This window comes from Danio aesculapii, chromosome 1 (assembly GCF_903798145.1).
Source record: "Danio aesculapii chromosome 1, fDanAes4.1, whole genome shotgun sequence".
Lineage (NCBI taxonomy): Eukaryota > Metazoa > Chordata > Actinopteri > Cypriniformes > Danionidae > Danio > Danio aesculapii.
Window position 1 is genome coordinate 53,446,424 of NC_079435.1, and position 23,547 is coordinate 53,469,970.

The following is a 23,547-nucleotide window of genomic DNA, read 5'->3' on the forward strand; positions in this document are numbered from 1 at the left end:
TGATCCAGCAGAGACTCGAACCAGCAACCTTCTTGCTGTGAGGCGACAGTGTTAACCACTGAGCCATGGTGGGGCCCAACAAAGATTAATTGTATTTAATTATTTAACATCATTTGAGGCGGATCAAAAAATTGTCTTTAGGCAAGAATTGATGTTGTTAAATTGTTTTAGGACAACTTTGAAGAAAGATTTGATCCACAAATGTTATTTTACATTTGATTATTTATTTGTCTATATGTACTTCAATACTGTTAGACTCTCTAGAAAATCACATCATTTTTTTATTTATTTAATTTGTATTTTTGTTCTATTTTATTCATTTATGCTTGTGATTTGTTTATTATATTTTATGCAGATTTACTTCCCTACAACATCAACAAAATCTATGTAAAATGATAAATTCTTTTCAAAAAGAGTTATGAGTCGTCTTGTGTAATTATTTTCATATCGCAATATACAGTTTAAGTCAGAATCAATAGCCCCCATGAATTATAAGCCCACTGTATATATTTTACCCCAATTTTTGTTTAACAGAAAGATTTCTCAACACATTTCTAAACATAATAGTTTTAATAACTCATTTCTAATAACTGATTTATTTTATCATTGCCATGATGACAGTAAGTAATATTTTACTAGATATTTTTCAATATACTAATATTCAGCTTAAAGTGACATTTAAAGGCTTAACTAGGTTAACTAGGTTATAATGTAAGTTAGGGTATTTAGGCAAATCACTGTATAATGATGGTTTGTTCTGTAGACTATCAAAAAATATTCCTTAAGTGGTCTATTAATTTTGACCTTAAAATGGTTTTAACAAAATTAAAAACTGCTTTTATTCTAGCCGAAATAAAGCAAATAAGACTTTCTCCAGAAGATAAAATATTATCAGACATACTGTGAAAATCCCTTGCTCTGTTAAACATAATTTGGGAAATATTTGAAAAGTAAAAAACAATTCACAGGAGAGCGAATAATTCTGACTTTTCCAGTGTCGCGCAGCTCTAAATGAAATCAATGAAAGTGTGTTTTTGTGTGGTTATGCAGTCAAGATCCTGCCTCGCTGTCTCTGCTCAGCATCTCAGACCTCGTACCAGATCTCCAGTTCATTTTCTTCTGGATGTCCAATGCCATCGAAATACTGTATTTTATCCAGCAGAAATCACCTGCGTACATGCAGACTATTGAGCTCATGGACGATAAAGGTAAGAAACCATACAGAAAAAACTCTTTTTGTGTTTAAAAGTCATCTAATAGATGTTTAGACAGACGTTTTGACCAAAAGAAGGGTACATTAAGGCTGTCAGTGAAAATCGAATAGACTTCTAACAATAGTCCAAAAATTGACTAGTGCAAACTGTTGAGCTCATGAAAGATAAAGGTAAGAAACTACACAGCAAACATTTTTGTTTGTTTAAAAGACGTCTTATAAATGCCCAGATACAGACATTTTGACCAAAAGAAGATTAAATTTGGACTGTCAGTGAAAATCTAATAGATGTCTAATAATAGTCCAAAAATAGACTAGTCAACAAATAGACAGAATTGAATGACTACACATGTTTATTCTGTCTAATATTTTTTATAATTTCTATTAGATTTTCACCGAAAGCCCAAATTTAGACTTGTTTTTTTAGAGATGTCTTTTAAACTTAAAATCGCTTGGTGGACAGAGCTGTGTCAAGTGACGCACTCTGTACTTCAGCGTCTAGAGTACAAATTTTATAAGGTTATTTTGACATTCAGCATCAGTGTTTGATAGTCTCGCCATCACAGTTACGTATTTATAGCCTCAACATTTGAGTACAAGAAGTGTCCCAACCAACCTGTCCTCCAATCTATACAGGTCACTTTCCTGAAATACATCCAATTGGATCATTTACTAAATTATTATTCCTATCACGAGTGAGACATAATTCATTGCAGAGTATGCCGTCATCTACAGTACATAAAGACTAGATTGATTGATTAATAAAGCATTGCAATGTAGTACTGCAAAAATCATGGATTTGATACCAGGGAATTATTAAAATGTGTACTTTTAAAGGTTAAATTGTGTTCCAAATCCTCTGCCAAATGAGAAAATGTGAAATACATGCATCAGACTATATTTTTGTGAAACCATTAAGACATACTTGAACAAACTACAAAGTTGAATGGAGTTTCTAGGTAAAATGAACACTAGGGGCAGTATGACGCCAAAACCTTGTGTTCATTTTGACGCTAATGATATTTACACGGACATTATCAACGAATAAATATTTTGTTCATGCAGTTCTTTGTACAACGTCATCTATCTATCTCCAAATAAACAACATTTCTGGCATGGTCAGTTTGCTTAGTAGCTCACCTGGTATGGCCACAGTGCAGTTACTTTAGCATTTACTTTTGAAAACAGTATTGCTCTGTAGTTCACTAGTCTAGGGCTGCATTTCAATCCAAATTTTTATGGCCTTCACTCACTAACTTCCCTTCGTTTTATTTCCTTGTATGTACATCATTGATTTTGTCAGACAAGTGTCCACTACTGGTGGAGAATTTTAGTGGGTTTAAATGGAATGCTCTAAACCCTTGGGCACTTGGGAACTACACTGTTGAGACGTCACAATCACATTGCATTGTGCGAAATATAGGTGCTGGAGTGGGCATATGAACCCGACTTCTTCAAAATTAAGGGATCAAGGGTATGTCCATGTAAACTTCTCTCGTCCAATTAATGAAGTGGAACACACTTTAAAACTGTGGCAGAGATTCCCCCAAAGGAACAAGTGATGGGAAGTTTGCGAGTACATGTGTGAAAGTGGACTGGAATGCAGCCTAGGTGATCTGAAAAGCTCTGGATTCTCGTGGACGTGTCCAAATAGGACGTGTACAGTGGCCCCTCATTATTCGCGGGAGTTTCGTTCTAAAAATAACCCACAATAGGCATAATCCGCAAAGTAGTCTGCTTTATTTTTCACAATTATTATAGATGTTTTAAGGCTGTAAAACACCTCCCTAGACACTTTATATACTTTTTTCAGACAGACATTTTTACACTTCTCTTTCGTTTAAACACTCTCAAAGTTCAAACCTTTGTAGAAAAATAAGTCTTATAGAATGAAACCAAAAATCAAAAACGTTTTTATTCTGTAAAGGCACCCTACAACCGCGTAAGTTCTACCTTACTTTAGCATGTCCAGAAGTTCAACTTTTTGTGTGATGGTTAGCATCTTCTTCTGCCTTTTGGGTGCGATCGCAGGTGCCTTTGAAGGTGTAGAATATTTCATCGACATTGTGGGGAGAAAACTTGCAAACATACAGCACTTTAGAGTCACACTTTTTTATCCATTGAAGACTTATGTAAATTGGCAAACTGAACGCATTCAGTACTGTACAGGAGACATGGCTTGGAGGAGAGTGATTGACATTGGTTTACAGCCAGTCAGGACGCAGAACACAATGCATTAATCATGACGTAGAATGCAATTCGCTGTAGAAAAAAAGCATGGCAAATTGCATGAAAAAAAGTCTGCGAAACTACAAGGCTGCGAAAAGTGAACCGCTTTATAGCGAGGGATCATTGTATATGAAACATATAACAAAATGTACTTTAGTATAAGTAATGTATTTTAAAATAAGTATACTTTAATAAATAAAATAATAAAATAAATAATAATAATATAAAAAACAATAAAAAATAAAATAATAAAATAAAATAAAAAATAAATAATAAATAATAAAATACTTAAATAAATGTACTTTAATATAAGTAATGTATTTTAGATTCATAAAAAATGTAAACAGCACCCTCTAGTGGAGTTTTTATTTGAAATGTGCAACAAAACGAACCTGGAGTAATGTATTTTACATGTCTGAGTTGGAAAATACTGGGTATAGGACCATCTAAGAAGACTACATAATGCATTTAAACAAACCTGCATTTTAATTGGCAAATGCTGGTCATATTTGTTTTTCTTATGACCCAACATTAACACCAGCTAGATGAAGCTTAACTTTAAATTGTAACTACAGATCATAAGCAACTTGCACAAATTTACTATTTTATATTTTTTTGATTATTTGATCACTTTTAGAGAATTTAAAACCCTTTTGAGTCAACACACCATGGGCGTAAATCCCGTGGGATGTGTCCCACCCATCTGAGAGTTGTCCCCCCCAAAAAATGTAAAAAATCGCATTCTCTATTGTGAAAAAAATATATATGTATACCTAAAATAATTGTGTAAGTAGAAAAAACAAACGCAAGAAATGCGTTTAGAAAAAGTTGAGTTCTCCCTCCCCTTCCACACAGTGGTTTGGCCCACTGCCTGCTTTCCTCGTTTATCTCATCTACTCTACACACACACATGAGTCAGGTGTGTAGCTGCGGCTCAATTAATGTTGAACCTGAGTAAGGAGAATGTTTTATTCTCTTCAAATAAAGCGATTCTCTTTAATGTTGTTGATGCAGACTCATTCATGAATTAGTTGCTGCAAAAATGCTGATTACAGATGTCATTTTCCATGAATCTGCTAAATTAGCGATTAAAATATTACTTATCTAGTTAATGTTAGCTTGTTTACAATAACTTATTGCACGATTTATACAAATAAAAAATAAAACCTAATTAAAAAAACAGCACAGATAAGTGCGTAAGTAAGCAAATTGGGACATGGTGAGTTTTAGGCTACAAAGTGCCTTTTCTGAACTGGGTCCATGGGGTGCAATACATGACAAAATGAAAAACATTAAATAGACAAGAGGATTATAGGTAATAAAATATTGCATTTGGTCTAATTGTATTTTTTTTTGTCCCTCACTGCAGCAGGATCCAAAGAATCTCTTCTCTCAGCGACAATATCAGCAAATGAAGAGGCGATGACCATATTGGAGGAAGTGATCATGTACACATTTCAGCAGTGTGTCTACTACATCACTAAGGTAAAGGGTAGGATTACCTTATATGTGTGGCGCCACATTGGTAAGATGTTACCTGGGCTGCTGGAATTAATTATTTAATGCATTTATGTGTGGCTGCTTGCTGGCTTCTGTGTCTTTGTAGATGTTCTCCTCCTCTGCCTCATGTCCTATACTAAGTTATATATCAGTTAGTACTATAAATTGCTAAAATACATACTAAATTACTGCAATACTGTAATTTAAGTATTAATTAATTAATGATTAATGACATTAATCAAAAATCTGTACTTTCTTAAATAATAACACTCTTTTATGCCAAGTTATTATTACATAAAGTGGGTGTAGGGTAATTTATTTAGTTTGATTTACTTTAGTGGGTGGCACGGTGGCTCAGTGGTTAGCACTGTCACTAATATTTTATATTTTATATTATTAATATTAATTCTGGCTGCACGGTGGCGCAGTGGGTAGCACGTTCTGGGTCAGTTGGCATTTCTATCTGGAGTTTGTATGTTCTCCCCGTGTTCCCATGGGTTTTCTCCGGGTTTTCCGGTTTCCCCCACAGTCCAAAAACATGTGATAAAGGTGAATTGGGTAGGCTAAATTGTCCGTAGTGTATTTGTGTGAATGAGTGTGTATAGATGTTTCCCAGAGATGGGTTGCAGCTGGAAGGGCATCCGCTGCGTAAAACATGTGCTAGATAAGTTAGTGGTTCATTCCGCTGTGGCGACCAAGGATTAATAAAGGGACTAAGCCGAAAAGAAAATGAATGAATGAATGAATGAATGAATGAAGTTAGCAATTCGTCTGTAGTGGTTAGTGTGTCGATACATGCACTCCGGTGCTCACGGCGACCCGAGTTTGATTCCCACCTCGTGGTCCTATGCCGATCCTTCCCCTCTCTCTGCTCCCCACACTTTCCTGGCAATACTCTCTACTGTTCTATCAATTAGAAAAGGTGAAAACCCTGAAAAATAATAATAATAATAAAAAAAGTTAGCAGTTTATTCTGCTGTGGCGACCCCAGATTAATAAAGGGACTAAGCCGAAAAGAAAATGAATGAAAGAATGAATGAAGTTGGCAATTCGTCTGTAGTGGTTAGTGTGTCAATACATGCACTCCGGTGCTCACGGCGACCCGAGTTCGTTTCCCGCCTCGTGGTCCTATGCCGATCCTTCCCTTCTCTCTGCTCCCCACACTTTCCTGGCAATACTCTCTACTGTTCTATCAATTAGAAAAGGTGAAAACCCTGAAAAATAATAATAATAATTTTTTTTTTTAAGTTGGCAGTTCATTCTGCTGTGGCGACCCCAGATTAATGACTAAGCTGAAAAGAAAATGAATGAATGAATACAATTAATTCTATTTTTACAAAAAAACAACAACTGAACAACGTCAGAAAACATTAAAGCTTTGGTTATTTTAGCTTTTTTATATTATTACAATTTTATTAGTATTAATATTATTTCTAGTTAAAAAAAACAGAAAAAACATCAGAAAACATTAAAAAGTTTAGATTATTTTAGCTTTTTTGAATTATTATAATTTTATTATTATTAATATTATTTCCATGTTTACCAAAAACACAAAAAAAAACACCAGAAAACATTCAAAAGCTTTGATTATTTGAGCTTTTTTATCATTAAAATTGTAATATTATTAATATTATTTTCATTTTTACCAAGAAAACAAAAAATAAACATCAGAAAACATAAAAATTTTGATTATTTTAGCTTTTTTTTGTATTATCATAATTTTAATAATATTAATATTATTTCCATGTTTACCAAAAACAAACAAAAAACACCAGAAAACATTCGAAAGCTTTGATTATTGGAGCTTTTTTATCATTAAAATTGTAATATTATAAATATTATTTTCATTTTTACCAAGAAAACAAATAAACATCAGAAAACATAAAAGTTTTGATTATTTGAGCTTTTTTATCATTAAAATTGTATTATTATTAATATTATTTTCATTTTTACCAAGAAAACAAATGAACATCAGAAAACAATAATAACTCTGGAATTCTAAAAAGCTATTTAAAAAAGATCAAACATGTCCAAACTTTTCATTAGCAGTGTTTTAAAATAGGCAATCACTATTACAAAAAAAATATTAATATCTTAAAGTGGCAGCCCAATACATAATGCATATTAGTATGTAACTGTTCATTCATGTACAGTAATAAGAAAAACCTGTGGTGTCTATTTCAGACGCTGTATGTGGTGCTACCGGGCCTGTTGGACTGTAACCCTTTTGGAACGGAGCCTTCATCAGAGCAGTGCCGGCGGGCCGCAGGAGTGTGTGTGTGTGCAGTGTGTGTGATGCCAGAGGCCGTTCGCAGGGTGGTCAGTGTGTTTCAGACCACTTCAGACCTGCTCCAGCAGTACCAGGTTCATTCAGAGATTCAGAGTCAGATGTTCGCCTACCTCTTCTTCTTCACCAACGTCTCGCTCTTCAATCAACTCATCGATAAAGGTTTGATCAAGTACTTTTGTTACAGCTGATGTTTTCACATTCAGTGACACATTTAAACACAGGGTCTTATATTTAATATATTATCAATTAAGCAATGACAAACATACAGCACAAAGAATGAAATCATACTAGAATGATGAGTGTTTATGCTGCCCTCTAGTGGTGAATATATTTATAGCACGTTTCAGGGAATGAATATGTATTTCATTTCATTCATTCATTCATTCATTCATTCATTCATTCATTCATTCATTCATTCATTCATTTTCCTTCGCCTTAGTCCCTTTATTCATCAGGGATCACCACAGTGGATTGAACCGCCACTTATGCAAGTAGCTGATTCCCTTCCAGTTGCAACCAATCACTGAGAAACACCCATACACTGTCATTCACACACATACACTACGGACAATTTAATTATAGTCCTTGTCTTTGGACTTGGACCAAGGTCTTTGGCACCTTGAGGAAACCCACACCAACCCGGGGAGAACATGAAAACTCCATACTCTGACCCAGCCGAGGCTCAAACCAATGACTTTCTTGCTGTGAGGCGACAGCAGTACCCACTGCGCCACCACACTGCCTACTTTTAATTTCCTTTTTTTTCTCATTTTTTAAAATAGAACAGCATTGTTCTAATACAATATTAAAACTACAGTTTTAAGTTATCTACATTGTAATGTTGAGGTAGATTTTAACTCAATTATTTTTAAGACGAAATCCATAATTGAGCAAATTTTTTTATATAGTCTAAATATAGAACTGATGTTTTATTACTTAATCAATTATTGTATTATTAAGTGTTTGGGGTTGTGTATATTTTTATTTTATGTTTGTTTTATGATTCATTTATATGTACATGTATTTATAGTGATTAATTGATTGATTGATTGATTGATTGATTGATTGATTGATTGATTGATTGATTGGGAGAAGTGCCTTATGGTTTCCAAAGCTGCATTTAGTGAATTCATTAAAAATAACTGTATAATGTTAAAATTTAGAACGAGAAAGAGCTTTATTCATTTTTTTGCGATTCAAAGATTTTTTTGTGGTTGACAGGAGCTCAGGGTAGGACATTCAAATAAGTGCAAAATAAAGTAAACAATAACATTTATATAGATAATATAGGTGCAAAATGTGCATTGTTGGCAGTTTTAACTGTATAAATAAGAAAAAATAATAATTTACAAGACACCATTGACACAATAATTCATAATTTATTGTTTCTAACCATAAAAACGGTTAGCAACTGTAAAATAATCGCTATAATGCTTATTAATTACATTAATTGAATAATTGCTTTTTATATTTTATACGTAATAAAATGCGATTTGTCCAAGTCAAATTTTGAGACAACTCAGAACCTGGCCAATATTAATAAAAGTATCCCGTTTTTTGTCTTGACCAATAAGAGTCAATTGCTGGATTCCAATTCAGTTCAATTCATCTTTATTATTATAGCGCTTTTACAATGTAGATTGTGTCAAAGCAGCTTAACATAGAAATTCTTTGTCAGTCCAGTTTTCAGAGTTGAAGTTCAGTTTAGTTCAGTCCAGTGTGGTTTCAATTTCACTGCTGAAAGTCCAAACACTGAAGAGCAAATCCATCGATGCGCAGCTCCACAAGTCACAAACCAAGCAAGCCAATGGTGACAGTGGCGAGGAGCAAAACTTCACCAATTGACGAAAGTGAAGGAAAAAAAAAACTTGAGAGAATCCAGGCTCAGTTGGGCATGACCATTTCTCCTCTGGCCAAACTTCTTGTGCAGAGCTGTAGTCTAGGCTCCGGTGGCTGGTGAACGCTGGAGATTCCCTTCAAAGGGAAAGGTTTATCTAACCATATATTCTCTGATATTTTGTAATACACATACTTGTAGATGCAGTATGTGTGTTAAAGTACTGACTGACTTTCCACACACCAAACAAAGCTTTTATGAAAGTGAGACAACACAGTTTTCTCAGCATAACTGATGATCTACTCATTTAATATTTGACGCGCTGGTTTTACTCACTTAATCAATTGCAGCAGTTTTTGGGTTGCCAGGTATGCATTCCATGATCAGTGTCAAAGAACATATATAATTTTAGAAGTGCTACATTTTCCTCATCTGTATTTATAACATATACTTTTTTTCTACATTTTATATATATATATATATATATATATATATATATATATATATATATATATATATATATATATATATATATATATATATATATATATATATATATGTTAAATATTTGGTAGCTGTGGAATGCTATAAAACTATCCCTAAAACATGACTGCATTTTCAAAACAGCCCAATTGTGCGTAAAAAACTGCAACCCTGGTGTCACGTGATCTTTCAGGACTTTTTTTTTTGTTATTATTATCAAAGTTGAAAACATTTTTCCTATTTTTGTTGAATAGAAAATTTAAAAAAACAGTTTTTCATTTATTTAAATACAAAAATTTCTTTTGGTATTCTTTAGTTTCTCTTTTAATCACTTTAATATATGCTTGTTAAATGTGTTGATTTTGAGATTAAATAAAATAATAAATATATATAAAAAATTATATAGACTAAAAACATTTAAACGTTATTACAGTATATATCCAAATGTTATATTATTTCATGACCACAGTTGCTTTTTAAATAGCTTAGTGGCAGTATTGCATGTTGTTAATCCATCAGTTTTCTGTTTTTAAAGGGCAGAGAGAAACACATGCTCCTTCTGTGTGAACATTTGTGCATTACTCGTGGTCAGGAGAAGATTATTTCTCCAGACTCCCATAATCCTCTTTATGTCATAACAGACAGAGGATCAGAGCTGCTCTTGCACTCAAACACTCAGTTACTCTCGCAGTGTGTGAAGAATGACATTGACTTGTACCATAATGCTGCACAAAACCCTCCTCATGTAATGAACAATAATCTGACATATTACATTATATCATCCAGTGTTCAGTAGGAGTGTTTGTTTAGTGTGTGTATACTATATGTGTTCAGGTTGTCTGTGGAGTCTTAAAATATTTATCAAATGTCTTAAATAAGTAAGTCTTAAATAATTTTAAACAGATCTTAAAATTCCTATGTCTATCTACAGTAAATCTAAGGCCTACACCTATCCAATTACCAAGAATCCATCTCAATGAAACTTTAACTTAAAAAATACTCTATTTATTACTCTATTTATCAATATGGTTTAATTATCTTCAATAACATTTGTTCTAAAGTTCTCCATATATTGTGCTTACATTTAATTTATTATATTTATATTATAAATTAATTAATATAATATAAAAATAAAGAATTATATTTACCATGTTTTATTAAATGGACTGTTGTGCATTTGATTTATTATATTATGTATATTATAGTATGTATACAACTAGAGTTTGCTTGCTTTGGCATATTGTTTCAAATATGTGGCTAAGTAGTCTTAAATTTAAAAATTTGTAAAATGTGCAAAAACCCTGGCATTGTATGTGTAATGGTTGCATGTGTGTTTTCAGGTCCCGCTCGTGGCTGGTTTCAGCGCTCTCGCGTCCTGCAGATCCAGGCGAGTGTGAAGATTCTGTTAGACTGGGCTAAAGGTGCAGGTCACAATCATCTCGCACAGAAATTCTTTGCTAAATTCTGTAGCACAGTGACCATCATGGCCTCGCCTCCACAGCAGCTTTCGCAGGTAATGCCAAGCTTTTCACACACAAAAAAAATGTTCATTTACTTACCTCTAGACCAGCTAGGATTTTTGTTCTTAGTCTGAAGAGAAATTAAGCTTTAGGATTAAAACAGTGCAACTTTTTGTACAAGTTTCTAAATCAAATAAATGATTGAAGGGTTCATAGAAATTTACATAGATTAAAATCATATTTACACAGTGTTTATGCAATTCACACGACACCAGGAGATGAATTAATGGTATAAATGAAAAATAATGGTATTTTTAACAAAGTAATCATTTTAATAAAAACAAATAAATAATAAACAGCAAAATAAATAAATAAATAAATAAACAAAATAAATAAATAACAAAATGAATAAATAAACAAATAAATAAACGAACTAAATAAATTGAAATAAATCAATCAATAAATAAAATAAATAAACTAAATAAATAAATAAACCAAATAAATGAATAAAATAAATAAATAAATAAATATACTAACTAAATAAAATAAAATAAATAAATAAATAAACTAAATAAAATAAAATAAACAAATAAACAAATAAATAAATAAATAAATAAAAAATAAATAAATAAATAAATAATAAAAAAAGCTGAAATCTGCCTTATCAGTTTATTTTGTTGGATTATAATATGTTTTTGAGATGTATAATATATTGCATTTTTGTCATATTTAGGAGTATTGTTATTGCTTGCTATTTATATAAATAAATAAATAAATAAATAAATAAAATCTGCCTTTTCAGTTTATTTTGTTGGATTATTTTATGTTTTTGAGATGTATAATAGATTGCATTTTTGTCATATTTAGAGTTTTGTTATTGATTGGTCTTATTTATAGTTACATTTGTGTGTTCGAGTTCATTAAAAAACTAAAATCTTTCAATATTGCTGTGATTGTATACAATTAATACAGTTTAGACAAAAAATGGTTAGTTATAGTAGCTTCCAACGGTTTTAACAGTTCAGCTTGTATGTAGTATTTTTTATAAAGCAAGATATTATTGGTGCATATTTTTTAAGATCATACTGTTTTAAGTTGAGTGCAATTTCTTGGTTGGTGTGTGTAAAACTTACTTTTTAAACCATATTTTTCCATTGTAGCTTGTTTCAAATGTTAGCATCCTCAACAACGTTAAAGGGATGGTTCAACAACAACAACACAGTTCTGTCATTATGTACGTGTGCTATGGTTATTCCAGTTCTGTTTAAACTAGTTCTGCTGAACACAAAAGAAGATATTTTGAAGAATTTTCAAACCAAACAGATCTTGGGACTCATTCATAGCACGAGTAAACAATGACAGAATGGTAATTTTTAGGTCAACTAACCCTTCTCTTATGCATATGTGTATGTTTTCATCTGCAGATGAGCTGGAAAGCTTTATGTGCAGAGCATCCGTCTCTAAAGCCTGTTCAGCTTCACAGAATTCTCACTCAATATCAGCTCATGGCTGAACTCGGGCCTCTACCAATCTGGCAACCCAGCAGTGAAGATGAGGCCTATATCTACAGAACAGGTATGCTTACAATATGAATGTATTATTGATGTGTAAATGCTAGTGTACGCTGTAAATCCCTGTGCGTTTTTCTCTTTGATAGTTGATCTACTGGAGAGCTTTGAGAATCACCCTCCTATTGTGCTGCCAAGTGCTGGGTTTAAGGTGGATTTGGAGAGTGACTGTGTGGAGGACAGTATTTACCGTCAGCTGCTTTACGTTCGTCACTTTGTTTGGGGACTTCGCACTAAAACTCATCCGTCTAATGGCTGTGCAGACCGACAGGATTCCCAGGTAAATATTTTGATAATCTATAACTTCATGCACTCCCGGTCAAAGAATTCGAAACTTTTAGTAATTTGATTTGATGAAATTTGATTTGATTTGGATGGACTTTCATTTGATTGAAGAATATATGTAAAAACAGCAATTTTGTGAAATGTAGTTGCAGTTTAAATTAGTTTTTAAAAATAGTTTTCTGTTGTAATTTAAAAAAAAAAAAAAAATTCTGAGTTGCTAAAATAAAATTTTTAGTCTTCAGTGTCTCATCATCTTTTAAAAATGTTTCAAAAACATGCTGATGTTGTGTCCAAGAAACAGTTTAGTTTATTTATGAAATCAACATTTTAAAATCCCTCATAATATATAAGCAAATTACAATATAAGCAAATTACATATATGACCCACACACACACACATATATATACATACATATACACACACACATATATATATATATTTTTTTAATATATATTTATATATATATATATATATATATATATATATATATATATATATATAGATATAGATACATATACATATACATATATACATATATATATATATATATATATATATATATATATATATATATATATATATATATATATATATATATATATATATATATATGCATTCATTTTGCTATCCTTTGAAGTTTACAGTATGTTGCATATATGACATTTATATATCTGAAATCGAAATATAAACTTGCATGTAATATGCATGTATTTCCATTAGGGCTGCATGATATTGGAAAAAAAAAAGTGATATTGTGATATTTAAATTTTCTGCTGTAAATATTGCTATAAGGAATAGATTAATAATATTGTTTGAATCACACTATTTCACGTTTTTTATTGAGTCAAACAGCATTCAGGTACAGAAATTGAATAATCACAATGCAAAAAAATGCTTTTCTTACTTGACTCTTAGTCCAAATATCTAAAAATGTTTAAACAAGTAAAATATTGTCTTGTTTTGAACTTTTCTTTAATCTTTACCTTTCAAGTTTTTCCTTAAAACAAACAAAACAATATTGTCAGTGGGGCAAGTAAAATAATCTTGTTTTTTTCACATTGAAATGTAGATATTTTGAGTAGAAACAAGACAAAAATTGCAGTAAGAAAAACCTTTATATTTTGCATAAATCATATAAATTCCGCATAAATACAGTAATTAAATACAGTTCTGTAGCTCCTGGTCAACTACGATTCAGACTCAACATTGCATATCTTGCGATGTGACTGTTGCAGATACACACATTGCCATATTGATGCTGAAACGATATATTGTGCAGCCCTAATTTCCATATATCAGATTTCTAAATGAGATGATTTCTGACAGATGCTAGAATCAGGAATGGAGTGATGATTTAAGTAAATCGATTTGTAAAGACGTCACACACAAGTTATTCAAAAAATGTGAACTTAGCTTGAGGACTGCAGCTTAAAAACCAAGATTTAAATTCTAGACATGAGAATCATTGTTAATCTGATTACAAGATTAGCTGTGTAATTACGAGCTGCTGGCTAAATTTGGGGCCATGTGTGAGTTGGTTTACAAAGAAACGCTGCAAATTTTCTAGGCTTGTGACATTGTTTAAAGATTATCCAATGCTTATTTTCATTGTTTGTTTGTTTTGCAGTCAGGTTAATTGCCATATGACATAATTCTGTTCAAGAGCCCCCTCCACCAGAGGACTAAATGTTTTAAAATCACCAAAATGCACGTCCATATTTGAAACCTTTCTTAAAATGCCTTTCCTTTTATACCATTGAATTATACCTCACACATTGGGGACGGAGTTGAGCTGAAATGTTTGCAGTTATATTTCTTGAATAAATAACAATATATGTAATGCAATTACTCAACGAGTGCGGTTCTTGACCTTTTGAGTTTTCTATTTGTAAGATTAATGCACTAAAATCCATCAACGCATGAGCACAGTGCATACTTCACTACTATACCATTGAATGAAAACAAAATTTGAAGAAAAATAACCCCCTCCACTGTATTTTGACACCCAAGCAGAGAGCAGCCAATCACATTAACCCATTAGCTGGATTATTATTTGGATATTTCACTCTGGTTTCTTGGTAAAAATAAACTATATGAGGCAGTAAAACACACTCACACAAACAAAATTATAACAACTGGGACAGATTATTGATCAATAGCTTCAATAGAAGAGCTAAACGGGATGTAAAAACAAGGTCAGACAGCTTAGCTGCTTAACATTAGTGCTGTGAAATGATTAATTGTGCTTAAAATTCAGAAAATTCTGCAGAATTCAAAATAAAAGTTTGTATTTACATATCATATGTCGATATGTGTGTGTATTGTGTATATTTATTCTTCTCATACAATACAAAAATATTTACGTATGGCGGAAGAAATAAGTTACTCTTACAAAAAGGTTTTTAGACTGTTTTGTTTAACTTTCTTTTTTATACACACGATTAAGCCGTCGAACTGTTGGATAAACGCAATATCACACGTAGCAGTGCGATGTGGCTGTATATTGTCACTGGTGGGACACTAAGGCACTCGGCCTTATATATGACAGTACACACATTTATTTTTTATGTGATTAATCATTTGGCAGCACATTAAATTGAGGTAAATCAGCTAAAATGTTGCTGACATTCATTTTTATGTAAACATGATGGGTGACATATATTGTGTCACCCTTAAAAATTATTGAGCCAATGTACATGTATTGCACGATAAGTCAATATATAGGTAATTGTGAAAGGCCTAGATTAAAAATGTTTACAGTATATTGTCTTATAATATATGTTTTAAAATCAAAAATTAAATAATAAACAAACAAAAATCACTACACGGTCACTATTGCAATCAAAAGACAATTTATTACGAACTTTTTAACTCAAAGTTAACAGGGAACCGGCATGTAATTTATTTTCTAATATTTCTCAAATGATGTTTAACAGAGTAAGGATTTTTTCCACAGTATTTCCTATAAATTTTTTTTCTTCTGGAGAGAGTCTTATTTGTTTTATTTTGGCTAGAATAAAAGCAGTTTTTATTTTTTTATATATAAACATTTTAAGGTCAATATTCTTAGCCCCCTTCAGCAATATTTGTTTTCGATCGTCTACAGAACAAACCATTGTTATATAATAACTTGCCTAATCACCCTAACCTGCCTAGTTAACCTAATTAATCTACTTAAACCTTTAAGTGTCACTTTAAGCTGAATACTACTGTCCTAAAAAAAAAATCTAGTCAAATATTATTTACTGTCATCATGGCAAAGATAAAATAAATCAGTGATTAGAAATGAGTTATTTAAACTGTTATGTTTTGAAATATGTCCTTCCTTTTACACAGTGTGTTTCATAGATGAAAAGGGATTTGTTTAAAAATCATCAGAAATTTTTGTAGAAAAAAAAGTCATATGTTACAATGTGACCTTTATTTTATTTTATTTTATTTTATTTTATTTTATTTTATTTTATTTTATTTTATTTTATTTTATTTTATTTTATTTTATTTTATATAAAAAAAGATTTATTCTATATTTTTATTTATATTTTATATTTATATTTTATTTGATTTTTTATTTATTTGTATTGTTTATTTTTATTTTTTATTGATTTGTTTAATTAAATTTTATATTTTTATCTAATTTAGTTTTTTACTTAATTTTTATTTTTCATTGATTTGTTTAGTTTAAATTAAATAAAATTTTATATTTTATTTTATTTTTATTAATTTGTATTGTTTTGTTTTTATTTTTTATTTATTTATTTATTTTATTTTATATTTTATATTTTTTATTAAGACAACGTTTCGACCTACTGTACATGCTCTTCATCAGATTTAGTTTGAAACCAGAAGTTAACATGGAACCAGCATGTAAATAATTTAACTTACAGTTTTGAAGTCACAATTATTCACCCTTCTGTGAATTTATTTATTTATTTTTTCTAATATTTCCCAAAGGATGTTTAACTGAGCAAGGAATTTTTTCACAGTATTTCCTATAATGTTTTTTCTTCTGAAGAAAGTCTGATTTGTTTTATTTCGGCTAGAATAAAAGCAGTTTTAATTTTTTTAAAGCCATTTTAAGGTCAATATTATTGGCTCCCTTAAGAAACATTTGTTTTCAATTGTCTACAGAACAAGCCATTGTTAAATAATGACTTGCCTAATTAACCTAATTAACCCAATTAAACTGCACTTTAAGCTGAATGCTAGTATCTTGGAAAACATCTAGTAAAATATTATTTACTGTCATCATGGCAAAGATCAAATAAATCAGTTATCAGAAATCAGTTATTAAAACTATTATGTTTATAAATATGTTGAAAAAATCTTCTCTCTGCTAATCAGAAATCGGTGAAAGAAATATACAGGGGGGCTAATAATTCTGACTTCAACTCTATGTTTGACCTTGAGATCATTGTATTCCACGAGTTGTCAACTAACCCCAACTCAATGAAAAAATACGAATTGTGTTTTCCAGCGTGAGCCTCCACAGCCTCACTCCAGTCCTCATCCAGCTCCATCTGTCCGCGGGGAAGGAGAAGGCGAGGTGCGTGGCCCCTCCACGGCCCTCGGAGGAAGAGGAGAAGGAGCAGGAGCCGAAGACCGAACACGGGACAAACCAACACACGGCATTCACTACAGAAACGGCTCCAGCGCCCGTTACGCCAACCAAAGTCAAGCCACAGACTCCTCCTGTATACTGACTCCACCAAACACCCCGCTCTATCCGGAACACACGTACATACAGTCCAACACAGCGCACTACCCGGAGCATGCTTCACAAGAGCACACACATACACACTCGCACACTAAGACCAATGGTTGCATGCGTTCTACCCCAGAGCACAAGAAAATCAATGGCTTCATCAGCAATGGCATTGAAGGCAAGTTAAAAAAAAAAAAAACACCTTTTGGGTCGTGGATGTGTGTGTTCTTATTGCTAGATTTAGAGTTTTTGGTCATTCCTGTTACGCAGTGTGTTTCATATATGAAAAGGGATTTTAAAAGGCATCAGAAAAATTTGTGGAAAAAAAAGTTTAAAAAAGTCATATATTACAATGTGATCTGATTTTATTTGATTTTATTTTTCATTACTTTTAATTTTTTGTTTTATTTTACATTTTTATTGTTTATTTTTTTATTTAATTTAATATTTAATATTTTTATATAATATTTTTATTTAGTTTTTTATTCATTTGTATTGCTTTGTTTCATTTATTATTGATTTGGTTAATTTAATTTGATTTTATCATTTAATTTAATATTTTTATTTTATTAATTTTTTTATGAATTTGTATTGTTTTGTTTTATTTTTTATTTTTTATTGATTTGTTTAATTTAATATAATTTTAGATTTTATTTTATGTTTTTGAATTTTTTTAATTAATTTGATTTTTTTTTGTTTAATTAAAAATTTTTATTGATTTGATTAATTATTTTTTATGTTTTTTATTGTTTTGTTTTATTTACATTTTTTAATGATTTGTCTAATTAAATTTTATATTTTTATTTTATTTTATATTTTTATTTTATTTTTATTTATTTTTAATGTTTTTTTATTTTTTATTGATTTGTTTAATTCATTATTTTATTAATTAATTAATTTAATTTAATTAAATTTTTTTATTAATTTGTATTGTTTTGTTGGTCTTGAAAGCATCACAATGCATCTTGAAATACTAATTAATTGACTTTTAATAATTTTTAAACCTTTTAAACAAGTAGGTTTTTCTCATTTGTCAGCAGGATGCTATTTTTAAAATAGTTTTAATTCAATTTAATATAATCACTCATTGTTTTACATTTAGCGCAGATGAGATTACATTTGCTTTTTTAAATAAATTTATCTATTATACAGTGGATGATGATTTCACCACTACCTACCCAATTCACATGTACTGTATGTCTTTACACTGTGGGGGAAACCAGAGCACCCGGAGGAAACCCACGCGAGTGCAGGGAGAACAGGCAAACGCCACACAGACACGCCAACTGACCCAGCCGAGGCTCAAACCAGTGACCTTCTTGCTGTGAGGCGACAGCACTACCTACTGCGCCACTGCGTCGCCCATATTATTATTATTATTATTATTATTATTATTATTATTATTATTATTATTATTATATTACTTTACAATCTTTATTATCTTATACATCTTTTTTATCTTTATTATTATTTACAATAAGAGTTTATTTTTATAATATGAAAATAGATTTTAGTCTTAAAAATTGTTTTATTAGCTAAATAAAATATTTTAGAGTAAAACAAACAGATCATAAGAAAATTAAAACATAAAAAACACATAATTACAAAACTAACAGGACAAGAATCAGATGGGATTTAAAATGTATATATAAATACATTTAAATAATATTAAAATAAATGCATGATTAATTTAACATTTCCAATAAAACATGTATTTTATTATGGTTTTGTTTGTTTTATGTAAAAAAATGCACTACATTTTGCAATAAAGTAAAACTATGTTAATTTTATATTAAGCAGTCTATAAAATGTGCATCAAGTGGGCCGTGAATATATCCTGTGTAGCAGGAATGACCAAGTTATTGTCTGCACATGTTGGTTATTCGACGAAAGACATGTCATTATGTCTGCTTTGTGTACATCTCTTTTATTTCCCTTGAATGAATTTGTGTGTCAATACATGTGCTTATATCTTATAAACACATGTGTAGAGTTCTGTGTGTATACTTTTGTCAATGTTGTGTGTGTGTGTGTGTGTGTGTGTGTTTACTCTTTGCATCATTTAATAACTTTGTTTGCATGTGAAGCAGCTGCATTTGCTCGTTGTGAACACTTTTGTTTATTGGCATGAATTTGGAGTCAGTGTGTGTGTGTGTGTCAATGAGCACTGAGTCCTGTGTGTGTTTGTTTGTTTATCCCTGCCCGACTCCAGGCCCTTTGAGTGGTTGTGGTTTTCCTTTCCCTGTCCCTGTGTCTCATCTGGGCCCAAAATCTGATGATATCTGTTCCGTCTTTGTAGTGGACCTGGATAAAGGACCGTACGGCCTGGGAATGGGACTGATCGATGGACTTGTGAGTGTGTGCAGTATTTCTCTGGCATTTAACTTCGGTGCTCAGTGTTTTACGCATATAAATATGACACTACAATTTTTTTCCAAAGCCCAGACAAAATATTGTAACAAGCTCATTTTTTATTTCAGCACGTTTACTTGCACAATTAACAAACAACAATTAACAAAATTAACAATTAACAAAAAAACACCAACAAATTGTATTCCTTTTCAGAAAAGTTATTATTAAAGGAACACTGCACATTTTTGGGAATATGCTCATTTTGCAAGTGCCCTTTACCATTTTGAATCCATTCAGCCAATTTTTGGGTTTGGCCTGAGCACTTTTAGCTTAGCTTAGCTTAGTTTAGGATCATTGAATCGGATTAGACCATTAGCATCTCGCTCAAAAATAAATAAAATAAAGAGTTTGGATAATTAAGTAATGAAACCCACATAAATGATTTGCTCAGAATGGTTAAGGCCCTTATTGGTTGTCTTTACAGAAACAAATCTTCCTTTACGCACTCTTCAAAGCAGCATTTGGTCAAATTAACAGTATTACCAATTTTGGATTATGGGGATTTAATTTACAGATCAGCTTCAAAAATTCTCCGTCACAAACTGGATGTTATTTACCATGCAGCAATTCGTTTTGTTACTGGTTCGCCATTTAATACGCATTTTTGTCAACTGTATTCTTTACTGAATTGGTCTTCTCTTCAATCCCGAGAATCTGAGAATTTTTTTAATGCTTTTTTCCCCATGGCTGTATATGCACTATTTTTAGACAGCCGTCCGATTATCTGTTATGACATGAAGACAATAAATAGCAATTCACTTTTGATAAATCAGGGACTACGCCAAAGGATAGTGAGTGAGTGAGTGAGTGAGTGAGTGAGTGAGTGAGTGAGTGAGTGAGTGAGTGAGTGAGTGAGTGAGAGAGTGAGTGAGTGAGTGAGTGAGTGAGTGAGTGAGTGAGTGAGTGAGTGAGTGAGTGAGTGAGTGACAATTCTAATTTATATCATGATCTATAATAAAATCTACCCTGAATAAACTTATGCTTTGATTATGAGATCATATTTGCTGCTTTTAAAATAGCCAGTAAATAGGTCTCTGTTTGCTTCTCTCTCTATAAATACAGCACACCCCTCTGAACTCTCCTGGAATCTACATCAGGACTCTGATTCCAGATGGACCTGCTGCTGCAGATGGACGACTCTGCATTGGTGACAGGATCCTGGCAGTGAACGGGACCAGTCTTATTGGAGCAGACTATCAGAGGTCAGTGCTCTACATACACCGCCAGCTAGTGGTTAAAGGGAGATTACACCCAAAAATGCAAATTTACCTTAAAGTCGTTCCAAACCTTCATTAGTTTCCTTTTTTCTTCAATACCTGTTTGAGTTTCTTGCTTCTGATGAACACAAAAGAAGATATGTTGAAGAATGTTGGAAACCAGTGACTATAGTACAAATACTATGGCAATCAACGGTTACTGGTTTCCAACCTTCTTCCAAATATCTTCTTGTGTGTTCATTAGAAGCAAGACATTCAAACAGGTTTGAAACAAGTGAATAAGGCTGAATAAATGATGACAGAATTTTCATTTTGGGTTGAACTCTTGCTTTAAAAGGTCATGAAACACTAAATTAGAGATTTGAACATTTGAATTGAGATTTTGTTGGTGTCGCATATGCCTGTAATTAGAGAAAATGTTTCATTTAAAACTTTGTTTTACTATTTTTAAATTTACATTGCATCTACGTGACAAATAGTGATGTGGAAAATGGCTGCAGCAATCAATGAAGCATCGGTATCTTGTAATTATTCATGAGACTGTGTCCTCCTTATCCAATGAGACAATACTTCTCTTAATTATTCACGACAGCATGTATTTTCCTATGACAAACACTACAAACTGTAAGGTCTGGACAGCAATTCATGGATCAAAACTTGAAGATTCAGAAGAGTTTCTGAATCTGATTAAGAGAATCTGAGTATTCAATACAAACATAAATTATTAACATCGCAAATGTAACCATCTTTAAAAACACATCTCTTTACTGCTATCATTATAACTGATCAAACATCTCATGTAAATATTTAGATGCCAAAAAACACCAACATTGCATTCTAGGGCTGTACGACATTGGAAAAACTGATGTTGTGATATTTTGTTTTGCTGTGATTTACACTCACCGGTCACTTTATTAGGTACACCTTACTAGTACCAGGTTGGACTCCCTTTTGCCTTTAAAACTGTCTTTATCCTTTGCGGCATAGATTGAACAAGGTACTGGCTCTTCTGCATACCTCGGTTGTAACGAGTTACTGTTCCCTTTCTATCAGCTTGAACCAGTCTGGTCATTCTCCTCTGACCTCTGGCATCAACAAGGCATCTGCACCCACAGAACTGCCGCTTAATTGGTAATTTCTCTTTTCTGACCAATCTCTGAAAACCCTAGAGATGGTTGTGCATGAAAAACCCAGTAGATCCGCAGTTTTTGAACTACTCAGATCAGCCCGTCTGACACCAACAAGCATGCCACTTTCAAAGTCACTTAAATCCACTTTCTTCCCCATTCTGATGCTCAGTTTGAACTGCAGCAGATCGTCTTGACCATGTCTAAAAGCCTAAATGCATTGAGTTGCTGCCATGTGATTGGCTGATAAGAAATTTGCATTAAGAGTAGTTGGACACGTGTACCTAACAAAAGTGGCCGGTGAGTGGAAATTGCGAATTGAATACAATTTCACCAGATGACTTGATTAGCTCTATTTCTGAAAAAAAAAAAATCATTAATTAAGATTGGTCGGGTTGAGTTTGTAAGGGTGTGAATCATGTGTAAAATACAGTTGCAAGAATAATTACAATAGAGCAAAGAAAAAAGTAAATAAACAGTTCTTTATGGTTTTGACCGAAGTCAAACAGTATTCAGATACAGAAATGTAAAGTAAAATAACGCTGTATAGTCTTCATTGTATTAAAAAATCAGTAAAATGTTTCTTCATTAAAGTTAAACAAATGTTGTACGCTATTGTGCCCAAATGCTTTACACTTTCTCGAAATGCCTTTAAAACACATACAAATGATGAAGTTTCACTCTGTTATGGATATAAGTAGCAATAATTCTGCAAATTCTCATGCATTCTCAACTGTTGATTGTTGATCGACTATAATCCCTACTTAACATTGTATATCCTGCGATGTGACTATTGCAGACACACACATTGAGATATCAATGCTGAAATGATATATTGTGCAGCCCTAATGCTTTCCTATATACAGTATTTTCGAGGGAGTGGCAGTCTATTTGCACTGATTCAATGTCTGGATTGAACAATCAAAACTAACAACAACAAAAAAACGATGCTTATTTGAAATAGTGTGTGGGGAGTAAGACAATGTTTTATTCACATAGGAGACCGTAAAGACATTTATATTGGACAAAACTACTACAATTTTCAAAAAGTGTGAATAAAATGTCTAATTAGTATTGATTAAATCCTAATTTGTTATTTTATTAAAACCTAATCTGTTTTTGTGTGGGGTTAGGGGTAGGTGTATGTGTAGGTAAGGTTTTACTTCCTAATAAGGGATAAATATTCTGATTTACACTCAATATTGTATTACTACACACTTTGT

The 23,547-nt window shown here is 31.8% G+C and overlaps 1 protein-coding gene across 2 annotated transcripts in view; it reads left to right on the forward strand.

Annotated features, from left to right (window-relative positions):
• Window positions 1–23,547, forward strand: part of radil (Ras association and DIL domains) — a 54,991-nt gene that overhangs the window by 26,757 nt on the left and 4,687 nt on the right. For both annotated transcript variants that reach the window (XM_056462870.1, XM_056462878.1), the window contains 9 exons: window positions 1,051–1,208; window positions 4,812–4,927; window positions 7,127–7,391; window positions 10,893–11,065; window positions 12,437–12,587; window positions 12,670–12,860; window positions 17,341–17,746; window positions 19,868–19,920; window positions 21,043–21,182. In XM_056462870.1, the coding sequence (XP_056318845.1) occupies window positions 1,051–1,208; window positions 4,812–4,927; window positions 7,127–7,391; window positions 10,893–11,065; window positions 12,437–12,587; window positions 12,670–12,860; window positions 17,341–17,746; window positions 19,868–19,920; window positions 21,043–21,182 (1,653 nt within the window). The remainder of the gene's footprint in view (window positions 1–1,050; window positions 1,209–4,811; window positions 4,928–7,126; window positions 7,392–10,892; window positions 11,066–12,436; window positions 12,588–12,669; window positions 12,861–17,340; window positions 17,747–19,867; window positions 19,921–21,042; window positions 21,183–23,547) is intronic.